This window comes from Paramormyrops kingsleyae, chromosome 18, assembly GCF_048594095.1.
Source record: "Paramormyrops kingsleyae isolate MSU_618 chromosome 18, PKINGS_0.4, whole genome shotgun sequence".
NCBI classification, from domain to species: domain Eukaryota; kingdom Metazoa; phylum Chordata; class Actinopteri; order Osteoglossiformes; family Mormyridae; genus Paramormyrops; species Paramormyrops kingsleyae.
The window spans coordinates 18,513,112-18,531,578 of NC_132814.1; the positions used below are offsets into that span (position 1 = coordinate 18,513,112).

General features: G+C 46.3%; 1 protein-coding gene across 4 annotated transcripts; it reads left to right on the top strand.

Annotated features, from left to right (window-relative positions):
* Nucleotides 1-1,546: 1,546 nt before the first annotated feature.
* phf20b (PHD finger protein 20, b) lies at nucleotides 1,547-16,011 on the top strand. Of its 4 annotated transcripts, none has more exons than XM_023798736.2 (18): nucleotides 1,547-1,717; nucleotides 4,921-5,092; nucleotides 5,461-5,544; nucleotides 6,009-6,093; nucleotides 6,783-6,859; nucleotides 7,521-8,064; nucleotides 8,641-8,742; nucleotides 9,312-9,467; nucleotides 9,792-9,848; nucleotides 9,933-10,196; nucleotides 10,542-10,730; nucleotides 10,841-10,936; nucleotides 11,691-11,851; nucleotides 11,972-12,071; nucleotides 12,392-12,587; nucleotides 13,559-13,970; nucleotides 14,063-14,243; nucleotides 14,886-16,011. In XM_023798736.2, the coding sequence occupies exons 2-18, from the start codon at nucleotides 5,039-5,041 to the stop codon at nucleotides 15,026-15,028; spliced, it is 2,901 nt and encodes a 966-aa protein (XP_023654504.2). In that variant the 5' UTR covers nucleotides 1,547-1,717; nucleotides 4,921-5,038; the 3' UTR covers nucleotides 15,029-16,011. The 4 variants fall into 4 exon arrangements, with proteins under 4 accessions (XP_023654504.2, XP_023654506.2, XP_023654502.2 ...); XM_023798738.2 differs by having other exon boundaries at nucleotides 5,465-5,544; XM_023798734.2 differs by lacking the exon at nucleotides 1,547-1,717 and adding an exon at nucleotides 4,548-4,646.
* The last annotated feature ends 2,456 nt before the right edge of the window (nucleotides 16,012-18,467 follow it).

Sequence of the window (18,467 nt, forward strand, 5' to 3'; positions counted from 1 at the left end):
ATAGATGTGGAGCCAGGTTTCATCCTCAGTCACTAACCTAGCCAAAAAGTCCTGTGCAGCTTCAAAATGGGCCAAAACGGCTTTGGATGCTTCAACTCGTTCCTTATTCTGATCACCGTTCAGACATTTCAGCACTTCGCTGAAATCTTGCGCATGTCTAGGATAGTGGTGATAACAAACCCAACATGCTCCCATGAGATGTGACGCATCTGTGCTCATCTTTTTTGTGGATATTCACCGGTCCTCAATAATCAGCTCATGGACAGCATCGCAGGTTGCCGGGTCAGTTGAGGTTGGGGGCCGCCCACTGCGGGGCTCATCTTCAACGGTGAAATGCCCAGTCTCGAAACGCGATATCCGGGTTTTGACAGCGCTGTAGGAAGGACACTTCTCCCCCAGTGTTTGTCACATCAGTGTATATGTCCTTTGCTGACTTTCCCTGGAGAAGCAGAAACTTCATGATGGCCCGTAACTCCAACAACATGAAAGTTGCTTGTGCCTCTGCCATCACAGCTTCTCACTAAAAGAAAAAAGTTTTAAGAATCGCAAAGACCTGATATTTGCACAGTTACATACTAAGATATTAGCCTGTCATATGCCCCCACACTCATTTTTCTATTTCAACTGGAAGGGGGCAAAGCCAGGAACTTCTCAGCACCCCCTCATACCCGTGAAGACGCTAAAGCATTTTAAAGTAATACTTAAAATACCAGGGAAATCGGCACATAAATTATGATCAGACTAAAATCACAAAATTCCGAATTCCGAGCGACCTGTTAACATACACGACTAAACCTGTTTTAATATATAACAATATTATATAAACTATACATTCTGGTGGACGAACGTCCCCCTGTGAAATTGGACTATTAGGATAATTGGTGGTATAACGGGACACAGTTTGTACACAATTTCTACCAGCATTTATGTTTCCCCGACAGAAAAATTATCTTACAATTTTCTGGACTTTTTGGAGTCAAAATTTAGAAATGAAGAGATATTTCCGGGAATGTGCTTAACTACTTTCCTGTTTATTTCTCACATCACTCCACCGCGCAATTATAGCACACATTGCTAATCACAAACTCGTATTACTTATAATCATCTGCCTCTTAAGTTTGCCACGTCTGTACACATAGTTCAAGTGCTACTAACAGCGAAATATATAAAAAAACAAAAACACATTACTTGAAGAATTAAATAATCAATATATAATCGAATGGGGGAAATGTAGCCACGCAGCAACACACGAAAATATCAAGACACGGAAAATAATACAGAGTAAATATAGTCGGTCTCCATTCACGTTTAATTGGTTGATACAGAACGTTCAGATAAACATTGCGAACAATTTAAAATACATAGTTATATATTAATTATTACAATCAGCGAGATCCTTTGCTGCATATTTCTTTACCTTGTCATTTTCGCTTGAATCCAATTAACGTTGCTCGACGGATTTTTAAGACCCGTTTAAGTCCAGCCAGCAGACGCCATTGAGTTCTGGAAGGCGAGCAGGCGCATGCGCAGGATGAGAGCCACGCCGTGACAGCGGCGGCGCTGCACGCTGCAGCTCAGCCAACACCACAGGAAAATAAAGTGCGTGGTCTACTGCCGCTCGAAGAGGTAGCGGCACAGCACATGACAAGCCGGGGCGAGTGTCAAGCTGTCCAGACGTTACCGGGCGGTCAGAAATAAGAACTCCGGGAAGCCTTAGGTAAGAGTATCATTTATTGTGGTGCGCCGCACAGGCCATCTGCTGGAGCCATTCTGATTTTCGGTTTGAATATGGACCATGATTGTTTATATTAGCGATGATGTGGGTGACAAGTGAAAGTTGCCAGCATGCTATTTCACGACTGATGCTGTTGAAGTTTGGAGGAAATTTAAACCGCAATGGCTTGAATGCGGTTATGCTTTGGTGTGAAATTGCGTTTTTAATCATTCGTGTCGCGTCTGTTGAGAAAGTACCGCTGATGTCCTTTCTAGAGGGTTCGTTGAGTTTTATGGGAAGTTGGATCCTTCGCAGCTCATGCCGTAAATATGGTTAAGTGAAATGTAATCAAGAGCAGGCCGAGATGAGGCCCCTGCTAAGTTGTGGCCTGATTGGCAGTCATATCAGCCAATAAGATGTTTAGAATTTGGAGCCGTCAGAGGCGTGAGCCAATGAGCTTTTCAGAAATCGGCAAAGCGGTAGCGATGTAGGGGAGATGTGCAATAATTAAACCTGATATTAAACTAGCGCTCTTCGTATTTGTCGTCAGGTTTCAAACATTAAAGGGAACTTTCTTCATGAGCTCTGACCTGCGTAAAGTTAAATGTAAGGCGTACTGATCCGCTGGAAGCCAGGTTCGGTCCTGTAAATACCACATGCACGTTTCTGCGCGACCGTGTCCGCAAAGGTAGCCTACGCCGGGTTATGGACAAAAGTCAAAAGAAGGTTAGGAGGGTGGCTTTTAGGCCAGTGCTTATAAACTGCAGGGGAGTCCATAAAATGTCATATTTTTTTTGACGCGTTGCCTTTGCTCATACTTGGACTGGTCGTGCGCGTCCCCATGCGCGTTCGCGACGGCCACATTGTAAACAGCGCGGAAAACTCCCGCGTAGCGCGCCATCCGCGTCGGGTGTTTGTGTAGCGGCGCTTCCCGTCCTCGCGGCGCTCGGCCGCGTGTCCTCGCGATCACTGCATGGCGCGAGTGCGCGAAAATGCGACGAACAAACGCGTTCATTTTTATTAAGATTAAGTAATCTGTATAGTATGCCTTCGGCAGTTTTATTATGATTTCATCATGGCGTACGTTAATTCTATCGAGGATAAATATTTGTCCCCTTACAAGAAGCTAATGTCATTACGCATTGGTAATTAAAAGGATTATTATTTGTTGTCGTCGTCATTGTTATTGAACTTGTTAATCCGAAATGCCGCCTGCTGATTTCGGTCTGCACGCCGCTAGGTGCGCAGTTCGGGACTGTTTGGCGATCACCAAAGCACAACTCCTGTACAATTTTGCCTTTTAACAAGGGCAAATTATGAAATAAAGAAACTTTTTTTTTTTTATCTGACAGCCGTGTGTTTATATGCGTTCCTTGAAATTACATTGAAAACACCACATTTTTTCAGTATGATTTCAAATCCAGAATCAGATTTCTCAGATTGATTTCCCAGTATATTAATTCCCCCCTGAGTTTCTAAGCATATAAATAGACATATTGGTGGACAAAAATACCGGTCATTATAACAGGCATTTATGACTCTTCTTGGTACCTTTTTATAAAATATTATTAAATTGTGTCACGTTTCAGCCCAGGGGAGTTTCTAGCTATTGAAAAGATCAGGGGCAAAGTCAAGTTCACTTGAGGCTTGACTTTTTTTTTTTTTTATTGAAGGAAGACTGGCATCAGGGCTAAAATACTCGGGGCTCGGCTTAGAATACCAGGGGCTACAGCCCCGAGTGATCGGAGGCATCTGAAGACGCCCATGTTTCAGCTTAAGACGGGTCGTGGATGGTCGATCTGCGTAATGCAGGCCACTGAAGCGCGCCGATACTCTCTCTCTCCCTCCCTCCCTCCCTCCCTCCCTGCCTGCGTGGTTTAGTCGCTGCTTAGCGGAAAGCCGTCGCCGACTTATGCTTGCGACGGTCAGCGTTGGAAAGATTTCCAAAATAAATCACGACCGATCTTCCTGCTGCTTCTTGACAGAGAAACGTGATATGATCGCTCGCACATTACTCATTTCCTGCCCGGAGCCTCCTGCCCCCTCCGTAGAAGTGCAGACTGGGTTCTTGTCAGGACACAGACTGATGCTGGTTGAATTGTCAGGCTCTGAACTCAGACTTGTCCCAATTCCTCCTCCAAACTGCAGACTTGCTGTTCTGCTTGGACTCTCACCGAGGCACTGGTTCTTATTTTTTTCATTCTGTGCCCCTTAGAGGCTGTGAAAAGCTTGCCCGGCATGTTTTACCCAGTCAGAGCCACCTCACCTGCTGGTTCTCGCCATCCGCATAATTGCTGCCCTGAGGCGATGGCATTACAGGGGTTTGCAGTCAGCCGGTGTCGCCTCTGCGGATTGGCAGGGACTCGAACCTTCAGATGTGTTCGGACGCCCAGCTCTGGGTGTTCCTCCATGTTTTACACCTATTCTTCCACTTTTCTTTAATCATTGTTAACATTGATGGTCTGGAGACAGCTGGGTTTTTGTTAAAGTTAAAATTTCTGATAACAGGCTCTTTGGTTGGGTTTTGTTCGCCATAGGAATAGTTGAGCTGCTCCTGCTTTGTTCGTCTAAGCTCAGACTGCAGCAGATCTGGCTAACGCTGCCCTTGTTTCTAGCAATTTGATGTGGAGTGGCTTATAACGAAAGTCCTAATTAGATGTTAGAACTCATCCCGATTCATGCTGATTAATTATTCCATGGCATTTTTTGCCCCCCCAGAGTTTAATGGCAGTGAAGTCTTAGGATGATGATTGAGTGTCTTAAAGGTTGCAGTGATGCTGACGTGTTCCGTGTTTGCCTGCTAGGCACCACCCCCCCCCCCCCCCCCCCCCGCCTCCCCCGTGTTCACGATGACCAGGACCCCCCCCAACAGAAGGGGCATCAAATTTGAAGTTGGAGCTCCACTAGAAGCTCGAGACAGCTTGAAGAACTGGTCAGTAATTTCCAGAATGTTCTTAACTGGAATTCAGTTCATTCAGTGCCCCGCCCCTAACCCCAATCTGCTGTGGTGGTTTTTATCAGGGGCGATTTTAAATTCTTAGGGTTTCATATCTCGCTGCTTAGTGGTTCATTTGCTCTGCGCCTTTCATTGGTCCACCTGTCCTGCACTGAGCCTCTTTTTAGCTGGTCGTTAGTGGCTGGTGTCATGACGCCCCGGCCACTGTCCCTTCTTCTAACTGCCCCCCCCCTCCCGTTTTGCCCACCAGGTACGTGGCCAGCATCGAGAAGATCGACTACGATGAGGAACGGGTGCTGATTCACTACCGGCAGTGGAGCCATCGCTACGACGAGTGGTTTGACTGGAGCAGCTCGTACCTGCGGCCGATGGAGAGGATCCAGCTGCGGAAGGAGGGCCTGAGGGAGAGCAGCGGGGGATCGGTGAGTGAGTCAGTCCGGCCGGCCGGCCCGGTTGGTGGCACCATGTCACCATAGCAATGACCTTTACTGTCACCTGACCTTTATGATTTACTGGATGAGGACTTCTGACTGTCCGTTTAGCAGATGAGCCAGTTTGGGCAGACTGAAAAAAACGGCCGACAGAACGTTCCATTTTACATTTGAGGTTTCCTGCTAATTTGTGGTCATTTGGTTTACAGGACACAGATCAGCCAAAGTAGGCTGAAGATGTATGTTTTATTTTCTTGATAACAAAAATTGTTGTGTTTTTAGAAGACTTTAGACTTCATATTTGGTGCATTTAGCCAGACCCAGTTAAGAGCCCAGTTTGACTAAAAGCACCTTATAAGCTAGGTGCTGGGAACATGAGGAAAGGCACTAGGAATGAGGCCATAAACGACGGCAGCACCAAATGGCAGCGTCATGCACACACAGTGAGTGACACGCCACCTTTAGAAATAGTTTGTTTATGAATCTTATCCTTCTGTCGTCCTGATTGCTCTGATAGGCAAAATATGACTAAAGACAGCACAAAATACAGTGCAAAAATATATAACAGGAGTCAAATTGTTTGCTGTTTTATTTACAATTTTAGTTATTTCTCTTGTGTCACATACTATAGAGAGCTGTCAGGGGAAACTCATTTCATTGCCTGCATCTACCGCTCTTTGCTATACTGTTCTGCATTTGATAAATAAAACATTGGTTTGATTTGAAATGTATATGTCTAACAAAGTCTTATGTTCTGTTCTGGTTATGTTTAGTGCTTTCGTTTTACTTTGACATTCGAGCGGAAGTGTAAACAGGCACGGATTTCATGCTGACGTCGTTAACCGTTCGCCCCCCCGCTCGTGTTTCATGTCGATGGGGAAACTCTGCATGTCTCCTGTCTCCACAGCGCTTTCACATGAATGATAAGGTCCTTGCCAGCTGGTCAGACTGCCGCTTCTATCCAGCCAGGGTCCTGGCTGTTAACAAGGATGGTAGGTACTCTTTATTATTATTATTAATAATAATAATAATAATAATTAATAATAAGTGTGGGATCATGGGTCAGTGTGTGGCTCAGTGGGTTAGGACTCTTTGCCCGTGTTTAGAAGGTTGTCGGTTCAAATCCCACGCTCAGTTGCCTGAATTCTCTGTTTTGACTCTGAGCAAGGCCCAGCAGTTGCCCCAGGGACTGTCTGACTTTGCCTTTGCATTGTATGTCACTTTTGAATAAAAGCTTCTGCTAAAATAAAATGTCCGGCCAGTTGTGAGTTCATGTCCCATGGCTGACAGTGTAGTTATATTACTGCTGGGCCTTTGAGCAGGGCCCTTAATCCCAGCTGCCCCTGGGATGCTGATTGACCCTGCGCTTTCACCGCAAACTTTCCCCACGTCTGCGCCGCTCTAGAGTGTGTGCTAAATAAATATATGTCAATGAAAATGTGAGGAACCGGTCCAGGATCTGGATGGAGGCAGAACCGCGGGGTGATTTCTTGGAATATCACTGGGCCACTGTAGTATCTGGTATTGAATGTCCTTTCACAAGAACACAACTTCTGGGAATGTCATAAATGTTAATGTGGGATAATTTTAAACGAATCTAGCCTTTGGCTGTGTTGGTTATAGTGGATAAGTCACTCGATTCACTCCTTTTTTTAATTTTTTTATTTTTTGTCCTTTTCAGCTTCCTATACTGTGAAGTTCTTCGATGGAGTTGTCCAGACTGTGAAGGACATCCATGTGAAGTCTTTCCACCGAAATGTGAGACCTCCTTTATTCATTTCAGGCTGACATTAAGAATTAGCTTTGTCTACGGGCAGGTCCTTCTATATCATTTTGTCAAAGGTGCTTCAGCCCTGACTGGTTTTGTTGGGGATTATAATGTAGTTACTGTGTACGTGCCAGTTTGTATTTGCTCTGTGTAGTTAAGGGGTGCATGCTGGGAGAACCACTACAGGTCTATCCAGGACAAACTGGAATCTGATCAGCCTCTTTCCCAGGGCAGTGTTTCCCATCCGGGACCTGCAGGCAGTTAAGGTTTTTGCTCCCACCTACTGGGAGCTGGGAGGGAGCAAAAATGTGGACCGACTGGGGGTCCCCAAGGACTGGGTTGGGGAAATAATGCAATAAAGGATTACAGTGACTCAGTGGGTAGCACTGGAGCTTCTCGCCTACAGATTTGCAGGTTTGAACCCCAACTCTGCTCTGAATATCTATGTAGAACTTTGTGTCCTATGCTGCCTGGGGTAGAGTCCCAGAGAGGCGGATGGACGGACAGATGAATGAAAAGATGACAGTCTGTTGTTCTTGTCAGTTGGCTTGTCTCTTTATATTGAGCTGTACTGAATGGACTAGAACACTCTGTAACGTGCTTGGCAAATAGTGTCATTCCTGATTTTATTGTTCTCCTCGTCTCTCACAGAGAAAAGGAGGGAAGTCAAAATCGGAGGAGAAAAACAAAGCCAAAGCTCAGTTCAGAAAGCAGCAGAATGAGAAGAACGGGAGGTCCCGTGGAGAACGTGGGTCTGCGGAGAACGGGAACGTCAAGAGCAGAAGGGTCCAAGAGAGCAGCCTGGACCGGGCCGCCAGTGGCGAGGGGGAGGGTGGGGCAGGCAAAAAGAGAGGGATGGAGGAGGAGCAGGTGCCCGCAAAGATGGAAGATCTGGGGGTCGAGACTGGAAGGCAGACCAGCGGGGCCCTCGGAGGGAAAAGCGACCGGGGAGCGGTGCCGGCCAGGGAGGGGGGTCGACGGGTTCTGAGGGAGCTGCCCGGGAGGCCAGGGGCCGGGGAGGCCAACGGCGTGGGAGTGCAAGAGGAGGGCGAGCCGGGGGGCCAGTCTGCAGACTCCAGCCCTCTGCAGGAGCTCATGGAGGTCAAGGCTGAGGTGGAGATATCAGAACATCTGAAGGCCGGCCTGGAGGAGGCTCCGTACCAGAACGGAGGCCGGCAAACCCGACCGGCAGAAGGTGGGTTTCTGCTGGACCCGTCCAGCTGTCAGCTGGTGATTCTATTGGGTTCTACACCAGAGCACAATGCCCCCAATAGTGTTATTATTTTAATGACACTTAAACCACAATAAGGACTGAAACTACAACAATGAATATGGTGTCAATAATGCTATATTTTAGCAAATAGAATAGTCAGTTCTCAATAACATAAATAATCCATCCCATAAGCTCTTAAGTCATATTTTACATAATTCAAATTTTCTACCTTATATCAAATATACCATTAATAACTACTAAAGACAAGTTTTAATTTTCACCTTTTTGCTTTAGCGCGTTCATATACAGATGTTTCTTTGAGCTAGTCTGCATTTTCATAGGTTGGTTTTAAATAGAGCGAGAGCTGTATGTGTACGATTTCTGTGTTGCGTGTTTCGCAGACTTCAGAGAGGTGGTGTGCAAACTTCCTGATTATAGTTACTTGTGTTCTTCATGTTTTTTTTTTTGTTGTTTTTTTTCCTTTTTCTTCTTTCTGAAGCTCGTTCTGAATTTGTATTCATGGGTGTCTGCTGACGACGTTTTGTCTTCTCTCCCCAGGAGCAGCGGAAACTCCACGTGAAGTTCTCGAGCTGAGGAAGAGGAAGATCTGCCTTGGACAGAGCCCACCTTCGAAGAGAAGCAAGCCAGACATCAGCACAGGTCTGCCCTCGAAAACACTCGACGTCCCTCTCATCCGAGGTCGTTGGATATTCCTCCCTTACAAAAGCCCCTGAGCAGACCAGTGTTTCCCAACCTGGGAAGCAGACAGTAAATACCACTGAAGACCAAAACACCCAAAGGGTCAGCATGAGAAACACACCAGGGTATCGTCACTTGTAAGGTGACACCGTGAACCGCAGAGTCTCTGGGGTTAGGTCTCACTGACGTGTCATTAATTGAAAGATATTTTAACCTGCCGCTGTCATTGATATAGGCCGCAGGTGGTTGGGGTTTATTCAAAGCCACTCCGTTTTTCACCTGCTGTGCACTATTTTGTAGTGTCTTCCGCTCTCTTGTTCAAACACATAGAAAATGCCTTGAGCACATATGTCACTGCAGTAAATCATGGGAAGTCATGTGACTGGTGTTAAACCAATGACTGTTCTTCTAGCTGGACCAGTTGACCCATGCCTGTTAATTCTTCCCGAGGTAAATCTCAGAAGGCATCAGAGTGATTTATAACTTTGTTCTGTTGTTCTCGTATTTGTCTACCCTGTACCCTTATTCAGAGAAACCTGGTTCTGTGGAGTCCAAGCCAGCAGAGTTGGACCCCCCCACAGCGACAGTGGCGGTGGCGAAAGCCGACAGGGAGACTCTGGACATAGAGGGACAGACAGAGACCCCAAAACCGCCCACAGAGCTGGGACCTGACCCTGCTGTACAAGGTGTGATCCAATGTCAGCACGTATGAACTGTTAGGGTTGTGTAAGCTTTGACAGTATCAGGCCAACATTTGAGGTCTGAGAGGAGCAGCAGAGAAATAGGGGAGAGAGCTGGGGCAGTTTGCGGTTGGGGAACTGTGCTTGTGATCAGAAAGTTGCTGGTTCAAATCCCAGGGTCGCCAGAGCAATTTTATTTTTATGCCCTCAATTGCTCCAGGATCTGGCTGACTCTGCTTTCTCAATTTTTTTTGGATAAAAGCTAAATAGTATTTCCCACTTTGTGTCTGGAACTGGTGAAATAATCTGAGTTTTTGTGTTTCTTTGCAGCTCCGCTAGTGAGAAAAACACAGCAGCCGAACCCCAATAAGTACAGCCGGGAGCCTTGTGAGTACACACCCTGCCCCTCTGAGTCACATGACACTGCTCACATGACACCAAGAACTGACCCGCCCATTCCCGCGTCTCCAGTGTACAGAGTGGTGAAGAACCAGCCGCCACCTGTGCTCTCCATCAACCTGGACCACAACCCCTTCAAGTGCCGAGCCCCCGGCTGCCACAAATCCTTCCGCAAGGCCAAGCTGCTGCACTACCATGTCAAGTACTACCACGAGGGGGACGAGGCGGCCGAGGCAGACCTCAGCCCCCCCCGGAGCGTGCAGACGAGGGCCTCTGAGAGGCAGGAGGCCGCCCTGGACACCCCCAGGACCCGGCGCACCACTTCCACTCATTTGAGTCAGTTTCTCTGTTTTTTTTTTTTTTTTCTTTCTCTATGATAGAGATTTGATCCCAGAAGGGCTCTCTTACCCACATTCATTATAGAAATTCTACAGTGTGATGGATAGATTTATACACTGTGTAACCCCAGGGATAAGCCCAGAACCTTATTTCATCAAATGTTCAATCAAATCATTCAATCAAATGTTTCATATTTTTATTGAATCTCTTTTTAGTTCAGTTCTGTAGTTGTGTCACTGTGTCTGTTTGAGAAAAACCAAATGACTGAGTGAATTTTGCTTAGATTAGCATTTTTCTCATTTAATTTTTTTTAAGTAACTAGATTTGCTCTCCTTTGCATAGGTTCCACCCACCGGACTTTGTACCCCTCCCGAATGGGCAAACTGAATGAGCGGAAGCGAACGTTGGCTCCCCCTGGTGGTGGGGCTGGGAACCGGCAGCGGCCATCGCTGCAGGAGAAGAGCAGGGAGAACCACATGGAAAAGCTGAGGTGCAAGGTGCTGGAGAGGGACCCGAACACGGCCGATGCAGGTTGAGCATTCTGACCCATCTCATGCAGCCACCTTGTCCGTGCGCACGGGGCCGTGTCCTTGTCATAAATCTATATGGGTCGTGACCCTGTACCTCTGTGTGCCTGGCAGTGGCGAGGGAACGGGCGAAAGAAGCAAAGATTAAAGACTTCCTGCGCATCAGGCTGAAGAAGAAGAAGAAGAAGAAGAGAAAAAAGTCTAAATCAGGTAGAGAGCCATCCTGCTGCCCGCCGGGTGAAACTCGGAGCCTGTCAGATGTAAATCTGTGAAATCTGACTTCAAATTGGATGTTTCTGGAACGGAGCACAGAGATGGGAATGAGGAGGGTGGTCTCCCACCCCCAGCCCTGAACTTCCCCGTGCTTGTTCCATTTGAGCTCTTTATTAACCTAGATTAGGCTGTTAATTGGCTGAACCAAATCAAGCCATCAAATCACACAAGTGGGGGGGATTTAAAAAAAAAAAAAAAAAAAGGAGAAATAATTTTGTAATGCTTGTCAGTAAATTTTAATACTGTTCATTAAAATGAGTACATCTTTCCATCTTCTAAATGTTTAAACTGGCCTGGAGCCCAATACCCAAGCAAGCCGCACTGGGCTGAGGCACCCAGAAAGGCATGCCAGGTCTTCATAGGGTACAGATGCATATAGCTGTACCGCAATGCTAGGGGTTCCCGACCTTTTGGTGACTGTGGACCAGCACATTTTGTGCAGAAATATCATAGACCGATTGATCGATGCGCCAGATTTAGGAAGTTTAGCCGTTTATGTAGACGCCCAGACCTGGATTTAAACCGTATCAGTCTACATACCTCGGTAACTAGTTGCATTTTATTCTTGGGGTTGGAACAGGTGTGATGGCAGACTAACGAGCTCCACTCTTAACTCCGCTCGTACATGACTGGAAGCACGTACAGCTCTGAGTGAGTCTGGAGAGCACTGACTCATGTCTGACTTACGCAGACGAGGATAGTGGGAGTGACTGGTCCACGGACAGCCCCGTCTGGAGCACAGAGGAGCTTCAGGAGCTGGATGCTGTGCCAGGCGTGACTGCACCGGGCCTGGGCTCCGATGTCGTGCGCTGCATCTGCAAGGTGCAGGAGGAGAATGACTTCATGATTCAGGTTAGGGGCTTCTGCGGGTCACCTGACCATGGGGGGGTTGCCAGTGTTGCCGAAATTGAATGTGAGACTGTATGGGGTGTTTGGTGACTTAAGTATTGTGGTAACATCCCCCCTCCCCAGTGTGAGGAGTGTCTGTCCTGGCAACATGGCGCATGCATGGGGCTCATGGAGGACAACGTGCCGGAGAGATACACCTGCTATATCTGTCGATACCTGCCTGGTGAGAAATGCTGCCCCCTACTGGAAAGAAAATGTAGCGGTTTATAAGCTCATCCGTGGCAAAGTTTGTGGAAAGCAGTTATGTATAACCTAGAGCGGGCAATTCAAGCAAATCTCAAGAATTAAAGTACATTTTCGCTTTTGAACATTTTTTGTTATAGGAAATTTTTAATATCACCTTAGATATCCTTGCTGTTTTGCGTGTGGTTTAAATTTTAACCACTATGCCACCTAGTGTCTTTGGTGCACATTTTTTTTGTGCGTGTACATGATGGTGAACGAAGATGGCTTATTGATTGTCATACTGGCGCTGATTTCCAGGGCAGAGGCAAAGCCTCCACTACAGGCATGACAGTGATTGGCTGGACAGAGGTCACATGTACGGCCTGCCATTCCTAGAGGAGAACTACTCCGATCAGAGCGCCTCGAAGATCACCGCCGCCCACCAGCTGCTAGGAGACGTGCACCATGTCATTGAGGTGCTCAACGGCCTGCAGCTTAAGATCAGCGTCCTGCAGTAAGTCCTAACCTTGGATGGTGGAAAACGGAGCAGTTGCCCTGATCGGCCTGCAGAGGGCGACCTGCTGTGGGGCCCTCCCCTGGTTATTGAACACTGATCCTGTGTATTTCCCGGAATTCCCTTTGAGACCACACATCTAATCATGTGTAGAAATAACATTCCTTTAAAGCTAATTTATTAGTCTAATTAGGTGTTAATAATTTTTTTTTTCTGCTACTATTAATTTTTGCAGTAGCTTGAGATTGATGGAAACTAAATGCAATTAAGTTGCACACATACTTTCTATCTGGATTTATGATTTGCATGGCACTTAAGTTAATGGGTCTGTACTGTGTCATGCCATTAGCAGTTAGCATTTTGCCTAAATATTAGCTAGTCTGAGGCCTTAATTAACAAGGGGAACAAAAATAAGCTTTCACAGAATTTGCAGGAACTTTTAAAATTCTGGGTCTGTTGGACGTGGCTGGCAAGTGCCAGCACCTTGGCCTTCCGCCCCGGTACCGTATGTGCGAATTCGGCATGTTCTCTCTGTTGTGTGTGTGTGTGTGTGTGTGTGTGTGTGTGTGTGTGTGTGTGTGGTTTTTTTCCTCAACAGTGCCACACCTGCCCTAATGAATCGGTGTGTCTGGGTTGTGGAGGGTTGGGTGACATAGAATAGAAATTTGTCTGTTTTTCAGCCCCATCTTGCTCTCATATACAGCTGAGAGCAGGTTTGGGGGTCACAGGCCAGGGTCACTCAGCCATGCTTGGGTATTTGGGGTAGAAAACCTTGCTTATGGGTTCAAAATGGCATTACTTTGCTGGTCACGGGGTTCGAACCGGCGACCTTCCAGTCACAGACATGGAGTCCTAGCCCTCTGAGTCACACACCACCCCTGTGCTATATAAATAACCACTGACTAGCTTAAAGTAAAATGATTCATTCTTTGTCACGCCTGACTTTACCCTGCCGTCTGTCATCCTGACAGGAGCCAGTCACACCCTGAACTGCAGCTCTGGTGCCAGCCGTGGAAGCGGGCAGAGAAGCCGAAGAAGACGGCCAGCACGGAGAAGGGGCTGGCGCCCCCTGCTGCCCTGGGGGACAACGCACAGGACGGGGATGGCATGTATCACTCGACACTTGTTGGAGGGGAGAAGATGGGCCACACAGCTGCCCAGGACTCGTATATCAGCAGCGAGCACTGCTACCAGAAGCCGCACACGTACTATCCAGCCACGGAGCAGCGGCTGGTGGTGGAAACGCGTGACTCGGAGCTGGAGGACAGCCTGCGCAGCACCGAGGACCTGCTGACCCTGGAGCACCGGTACGGGGTCCCGCTGGACCCCGACAGGGGCAAGATCCAGCCGTCCCTGCAACTCGAGTGGCCGACCAACGCTAAGGTGACCGTGGCCCTGATTGGGAGGTGAGGGCGGGGCTTAGAAGACACCTCCGGTGTCGTGACGAGGCTAAAAGCCACGGGGTGTTTTTACAGAAGGCGGACGGCTGCAGGAAGCAGAGCGGGGACAGAGGCGGCCAGGTGAAGAGCGAACCGGCAGAGGCGGAGGCAGAGGGCAGCCTGCAGCAGCAGTGGCAGATAAACCTACTGGACCACATCGAGGCTGTACAGGAGGAGGTCACGCATAGGATGGACTTCATCGAGAGGGAGCTGGACGGTCAGTGGGCTCCCCGGCCTCCGACAACTAAGGGCTGTGCCCTCTCTGCCCCCCTATCTCATGACCAGCCCCAGGCGTAAGTGACCTGAGTGGCTGCTTAGGTCAGTGGCCACCAGGGGGCGCCCCCAATCTGATCAACATGGGAATGAAGATAAGTGACAGCTAGCTTAATCAAAATTTGCCACACTTTAGCCCATTTCACGTAAGTGTTGAGCATCGCACCAAACTTAACGTAAGCGCTCTGTTCATGTATATGGACCAAGTGCTGAGATTTCATCCTAAAGCCTCTGGTGACTTTGTTTTTCAGTTGATTATTATATTGATAATTATTAATGAATAATAATTATTTTTGTGTTTTTAGTATTTTTTTTTGTGTAATATTTCTGACATTAGGAACTTGGTGCTAAACAGATGTAACTAGCCTCATGCTAACATTAAATCTGAATTTCAAGCGCAGTATCGAAACGGAAAATCTGAGCGGAGCGTGTCGCTCAGGGGGTGTGACGGGGGGTCGCGAGTCGACGCTCGGCTCTCCGTAATGGAACGTCTGACCTAGAGCACTGAAAGCCGCCTTGGGCTACATTTAGCCTCATAGCTCTCCGACTGCTAAGTTCACGATTTCCTCCTTCTCTGGCCCCATAGTTCTGGAGAGCTGGCTGGACCACACGGGCGAACTGGAACCACCAGAACCGCTGGCTCGCCTTCCCCAGCTCAAACTGCGGATCAAGCAGCTTCTCACGGACCTTGGCAAGGTGCAGCAGATAGCTCTCTGCTGCTCCACATGAGGGCGCCAGAAAGTCCTTTTTTTCATTATTATTATTTTTTTTTAATTCAAGCCAGCAACGCTGATAGTGTTCAGACCTTATGGCCCATTTGAAGATTTATGAACGTAGAACTGAACATAAGAGGACGGGATGATGAAAGATGGCCTGCGGCGATCCCGGAAAGAGCGTAAGGAAGATTCCGGACACAAAGGCCGGGATTTCTTTTTGGAGCAACAGGCACTATGCAACAATGCCAAGGAGGGAATGTACCAGAGGTCATACTGAAAGCAGAAATGCGACATGCAAAACACGCGCGCAGGTTTTAATAATAGTCATTCCGCAATATTAATAATGTTTGTCTTGGTTACCATTAATCTATTACAGTTAAATGTGAGGACAGCTAACTGGTAGACCTAGAACCCTTAAGCACTTGTCTTCACAAGACCGTGACGAGGGGTTGTTACCGCAGAACTCTGTTTATAAACATCTTTAACTACGATATTTTGGTAGTATGTTCATCCATCTTCCAACGGCTTGCCTTGGTCAGGGTTGCTGGTATTTTTTTCATTTTGTTAAAGATGACCTAAATCTTTTGGGACTTTTATTAACGAAAGGCTTTTGAATTGCAAAGCAGTTATTGTTAAATGGATACATGTATAAGTTTTTCTTTTAAGGATGAGGAAAAATGTATTTGTGAAACAGAGCATTTATATGTAATATTACATATTTTAACAGGTGTCAGCGCATAAATTTGTATATAAATTTTTATTTTCGTTGTCGTGATGAAAATTGTTACTGTCTTCTATTTCACTATTGATGATAAATGATGTGCTTTGAAAAGCAAGTATTTTAAACTGCCTTTGTATTTACGTATGCCATTACGAGAAGCGTAACTACAGGCTTTGCAGATTCCTTATTTTATTGTAGCGTTCTTTCTAAAGACAAATATCAACTGTACTTTTGTGTAACTGTCTCCTTTTTCAATACAGAAACTCTAACAGTAATGTGTTACGCCCCATATTATTATAGTGTTTTTCTTTACATGAATATTCTCTTACATTTTGGTACGGTGCTGCGGTGTCATGTGCACTTAATGGTTGTGAAGTACCGGCGATCATAACACTTTTAAATGGTAGAGTTAAATCTAAAATGCGTGTCTGTTTTGTTACATTTTTCCACGGAAATCCCGATGGGGGTTTCCCCTACACATTAACAAAAACTAATCGTCGGTTATTTGGGAAATTTATATGTGCAGTAGTTGTGCTTCTCCATAATGTTTTTTTTTTTTTTTTTTTTAACGTGGAGGAGCTCTATCCTGGAAAGAGATGTGAACAAGCCTTCATTAAATAGGGTGGCATTTGATTGTGTTAATAGCTGGGAAAAGAGGCGGAGAGAAAATGAACGTGTAGATTGTTGATCATAATGGTTGTTTTGACGTTCACTTTATTGAGGCGATTGTGCAGTATCTGCGTTTCACCACAATATGGACATGGCATCTGTTTGTAGACCTATTGTCGGTCCATCCATCCATCTTCTATACCATTTATCTTTATACACAGGTTACGGTGAGGTACAGAGCATGAGGCAGGGGTCCATCTTGAATGGGTATGCCACGTCGTCAGAGGACCCGTGTGAAAACATGGGTAATTTAAATGCATTAAATTCACCGAAACCAAATTGTGAATACTGCTTATTGAAATGACTTGTGCAAATGTAACATTCATTCATTATCTCTTTTCAAGACAGCCGAAGTGCTTTACAGAACCAAATGGGAAGTCACTTCTACCCCAACCACTGTGTAGCCCCCACCTGGGTGATGCGACAGTCGCTATTCTGCACCAGTACGCTCACTGCACAGTAGCTGAGGTGGTGAAGGGGCAGGAGAGAAGTTGCCAGTTAGATATAGGGCAGCGGTTCTCAACCTTTTTTTGCACTGCGACCCAATTTTTTCCATGCCAGCTAAGTCATAACCCTATATCAGGTATAGGTCTAAATATGTGCTATGAAGTGTGCAGTGCACTGTGCAATTTACACCAATCAATGCCTATCGCACAAATTTGATTGGATGTTGCTAGTGAATTTTAAACAAAGCATCTGTGGTTTGACTTCTCGGATTGGTTGAGTGTTCTAGTTTTTGCAGTTGCAGATCCCAGACCCGTTCATATAGGTCAATTCTGGGACTGGCGCTGGGAAATCTGATCCCGGATCAGCAGAGGAGCTTGCCGGTTTTAAAACGCTTACATTTCCAATGCTGCCTCGCGACCCTTTTTCAGATCGTGCCGCGCCGTGAGAATGGCAGATATAGGAGATGATTAGGAGATCAGATCTGATAAGGCCACAGTGGGCAGTTTTAGCCAGGGCATCCGGGGTACCGCTCCTACTCTTCCGAAAGATGCCCAGGGATCTTTTATGACCTCAGATAGTCAGGACTTCGATTTTACATCTCATCCATATGACGCACATTTTTACCGCACAGGGACCCAGTCACTGCACTGGGGCATTTTTACCGCACAGGGACCCAGTCACTGCACTGGGGCATTAGGATCCGCACTGACCACAGGATGCGCTAACCTGCTAGTCGCACCAGCACCTACTGGAGTTTGATGGTATTCGATACGATGAGGATGTGGGGAGGAATCTTTGGTAGGATATTGGACAATCTGCGGAAATGTAGGAAAATGGAGGCTTGAATTGCCAGTTGCCCTATAGCTATTATTTAATTTGAATATCTTGGTTAACTAAAAAGGCAAGAGAGATGCTGTTTGGTTATATTTGAGTGATAAAAGTGCATAGATTTGTTTCTGTTTCAGGATTTATTTTTTTATCCATTTCCACATTGCTCATCTGGGATAGGATCAATACTTATCTCTCATGTCTGTGTGTGTATATTATGTAAATATACGGAAAATAATGTCATCATAACCAAAACCAAGTAATTTGGTAGATAAGTAGGATAGTTGTATTTATATTAGACCTAAAACATAAACAGAAAGGATTTGCGAGTAGGCCTACGCCAGAAAAATCTAAACAACTGCTATTAACCTAATACCAATGGGCAAGATGCTCAGGGTTATTTAGACAGGACGTAACTCTTCACGTGACAGTGATACACTAGTCATGAGTAAAAAGTACTGGCAAACACAAACACACAAGATGATTCACATAAAAAAGGATGAAGACAGAAATTAATAAAAAGACAAACAAGCGGCTTAACCAAAAGAGGCTGGTATATGCAAATGAAGACCGGGCTGACGTCACCAGCCTGCGCTGCGGCCCGTGCCCGACCGTACAATATGTAATATTTTATTTATATGTAGATAGATAGTTTATTTCTCACTGACGACCAGCTAAACAGCAGCTGAAACGCGCGGATACGTAACAGACAGAACTGCAATGTTTATGCGCACCGTGTTGCCCCCAAGCGAATTAATAAACTGAATTGTAACTTGCTACCAAAATT

Bases quoted from the DNA above. Each gene is read 5' to 3' on its own strand.
- phf20b (XM_023798734.2), top strand. From the start codon at position 4,564: ATGACCAGGACCCCCCCCAACAGAAGGGGCATCAAATTTGAAGTTGGA. The intron at 8,065-8,640 runs GTGGGTTTCTGC...TTCTCTCCCCAG, and splicing joins GCAAACCCGACCGGCAGAAG to GAGCAGCGGAAACTCCACGT. The intron at 10,937-11,690 runs GTAGAGAGCCAT...TGACTTACGCAG, and splicing joins GAGAAAAAAGTCTAAATCAG to ACGAGGATAGTGGGAGTGAC.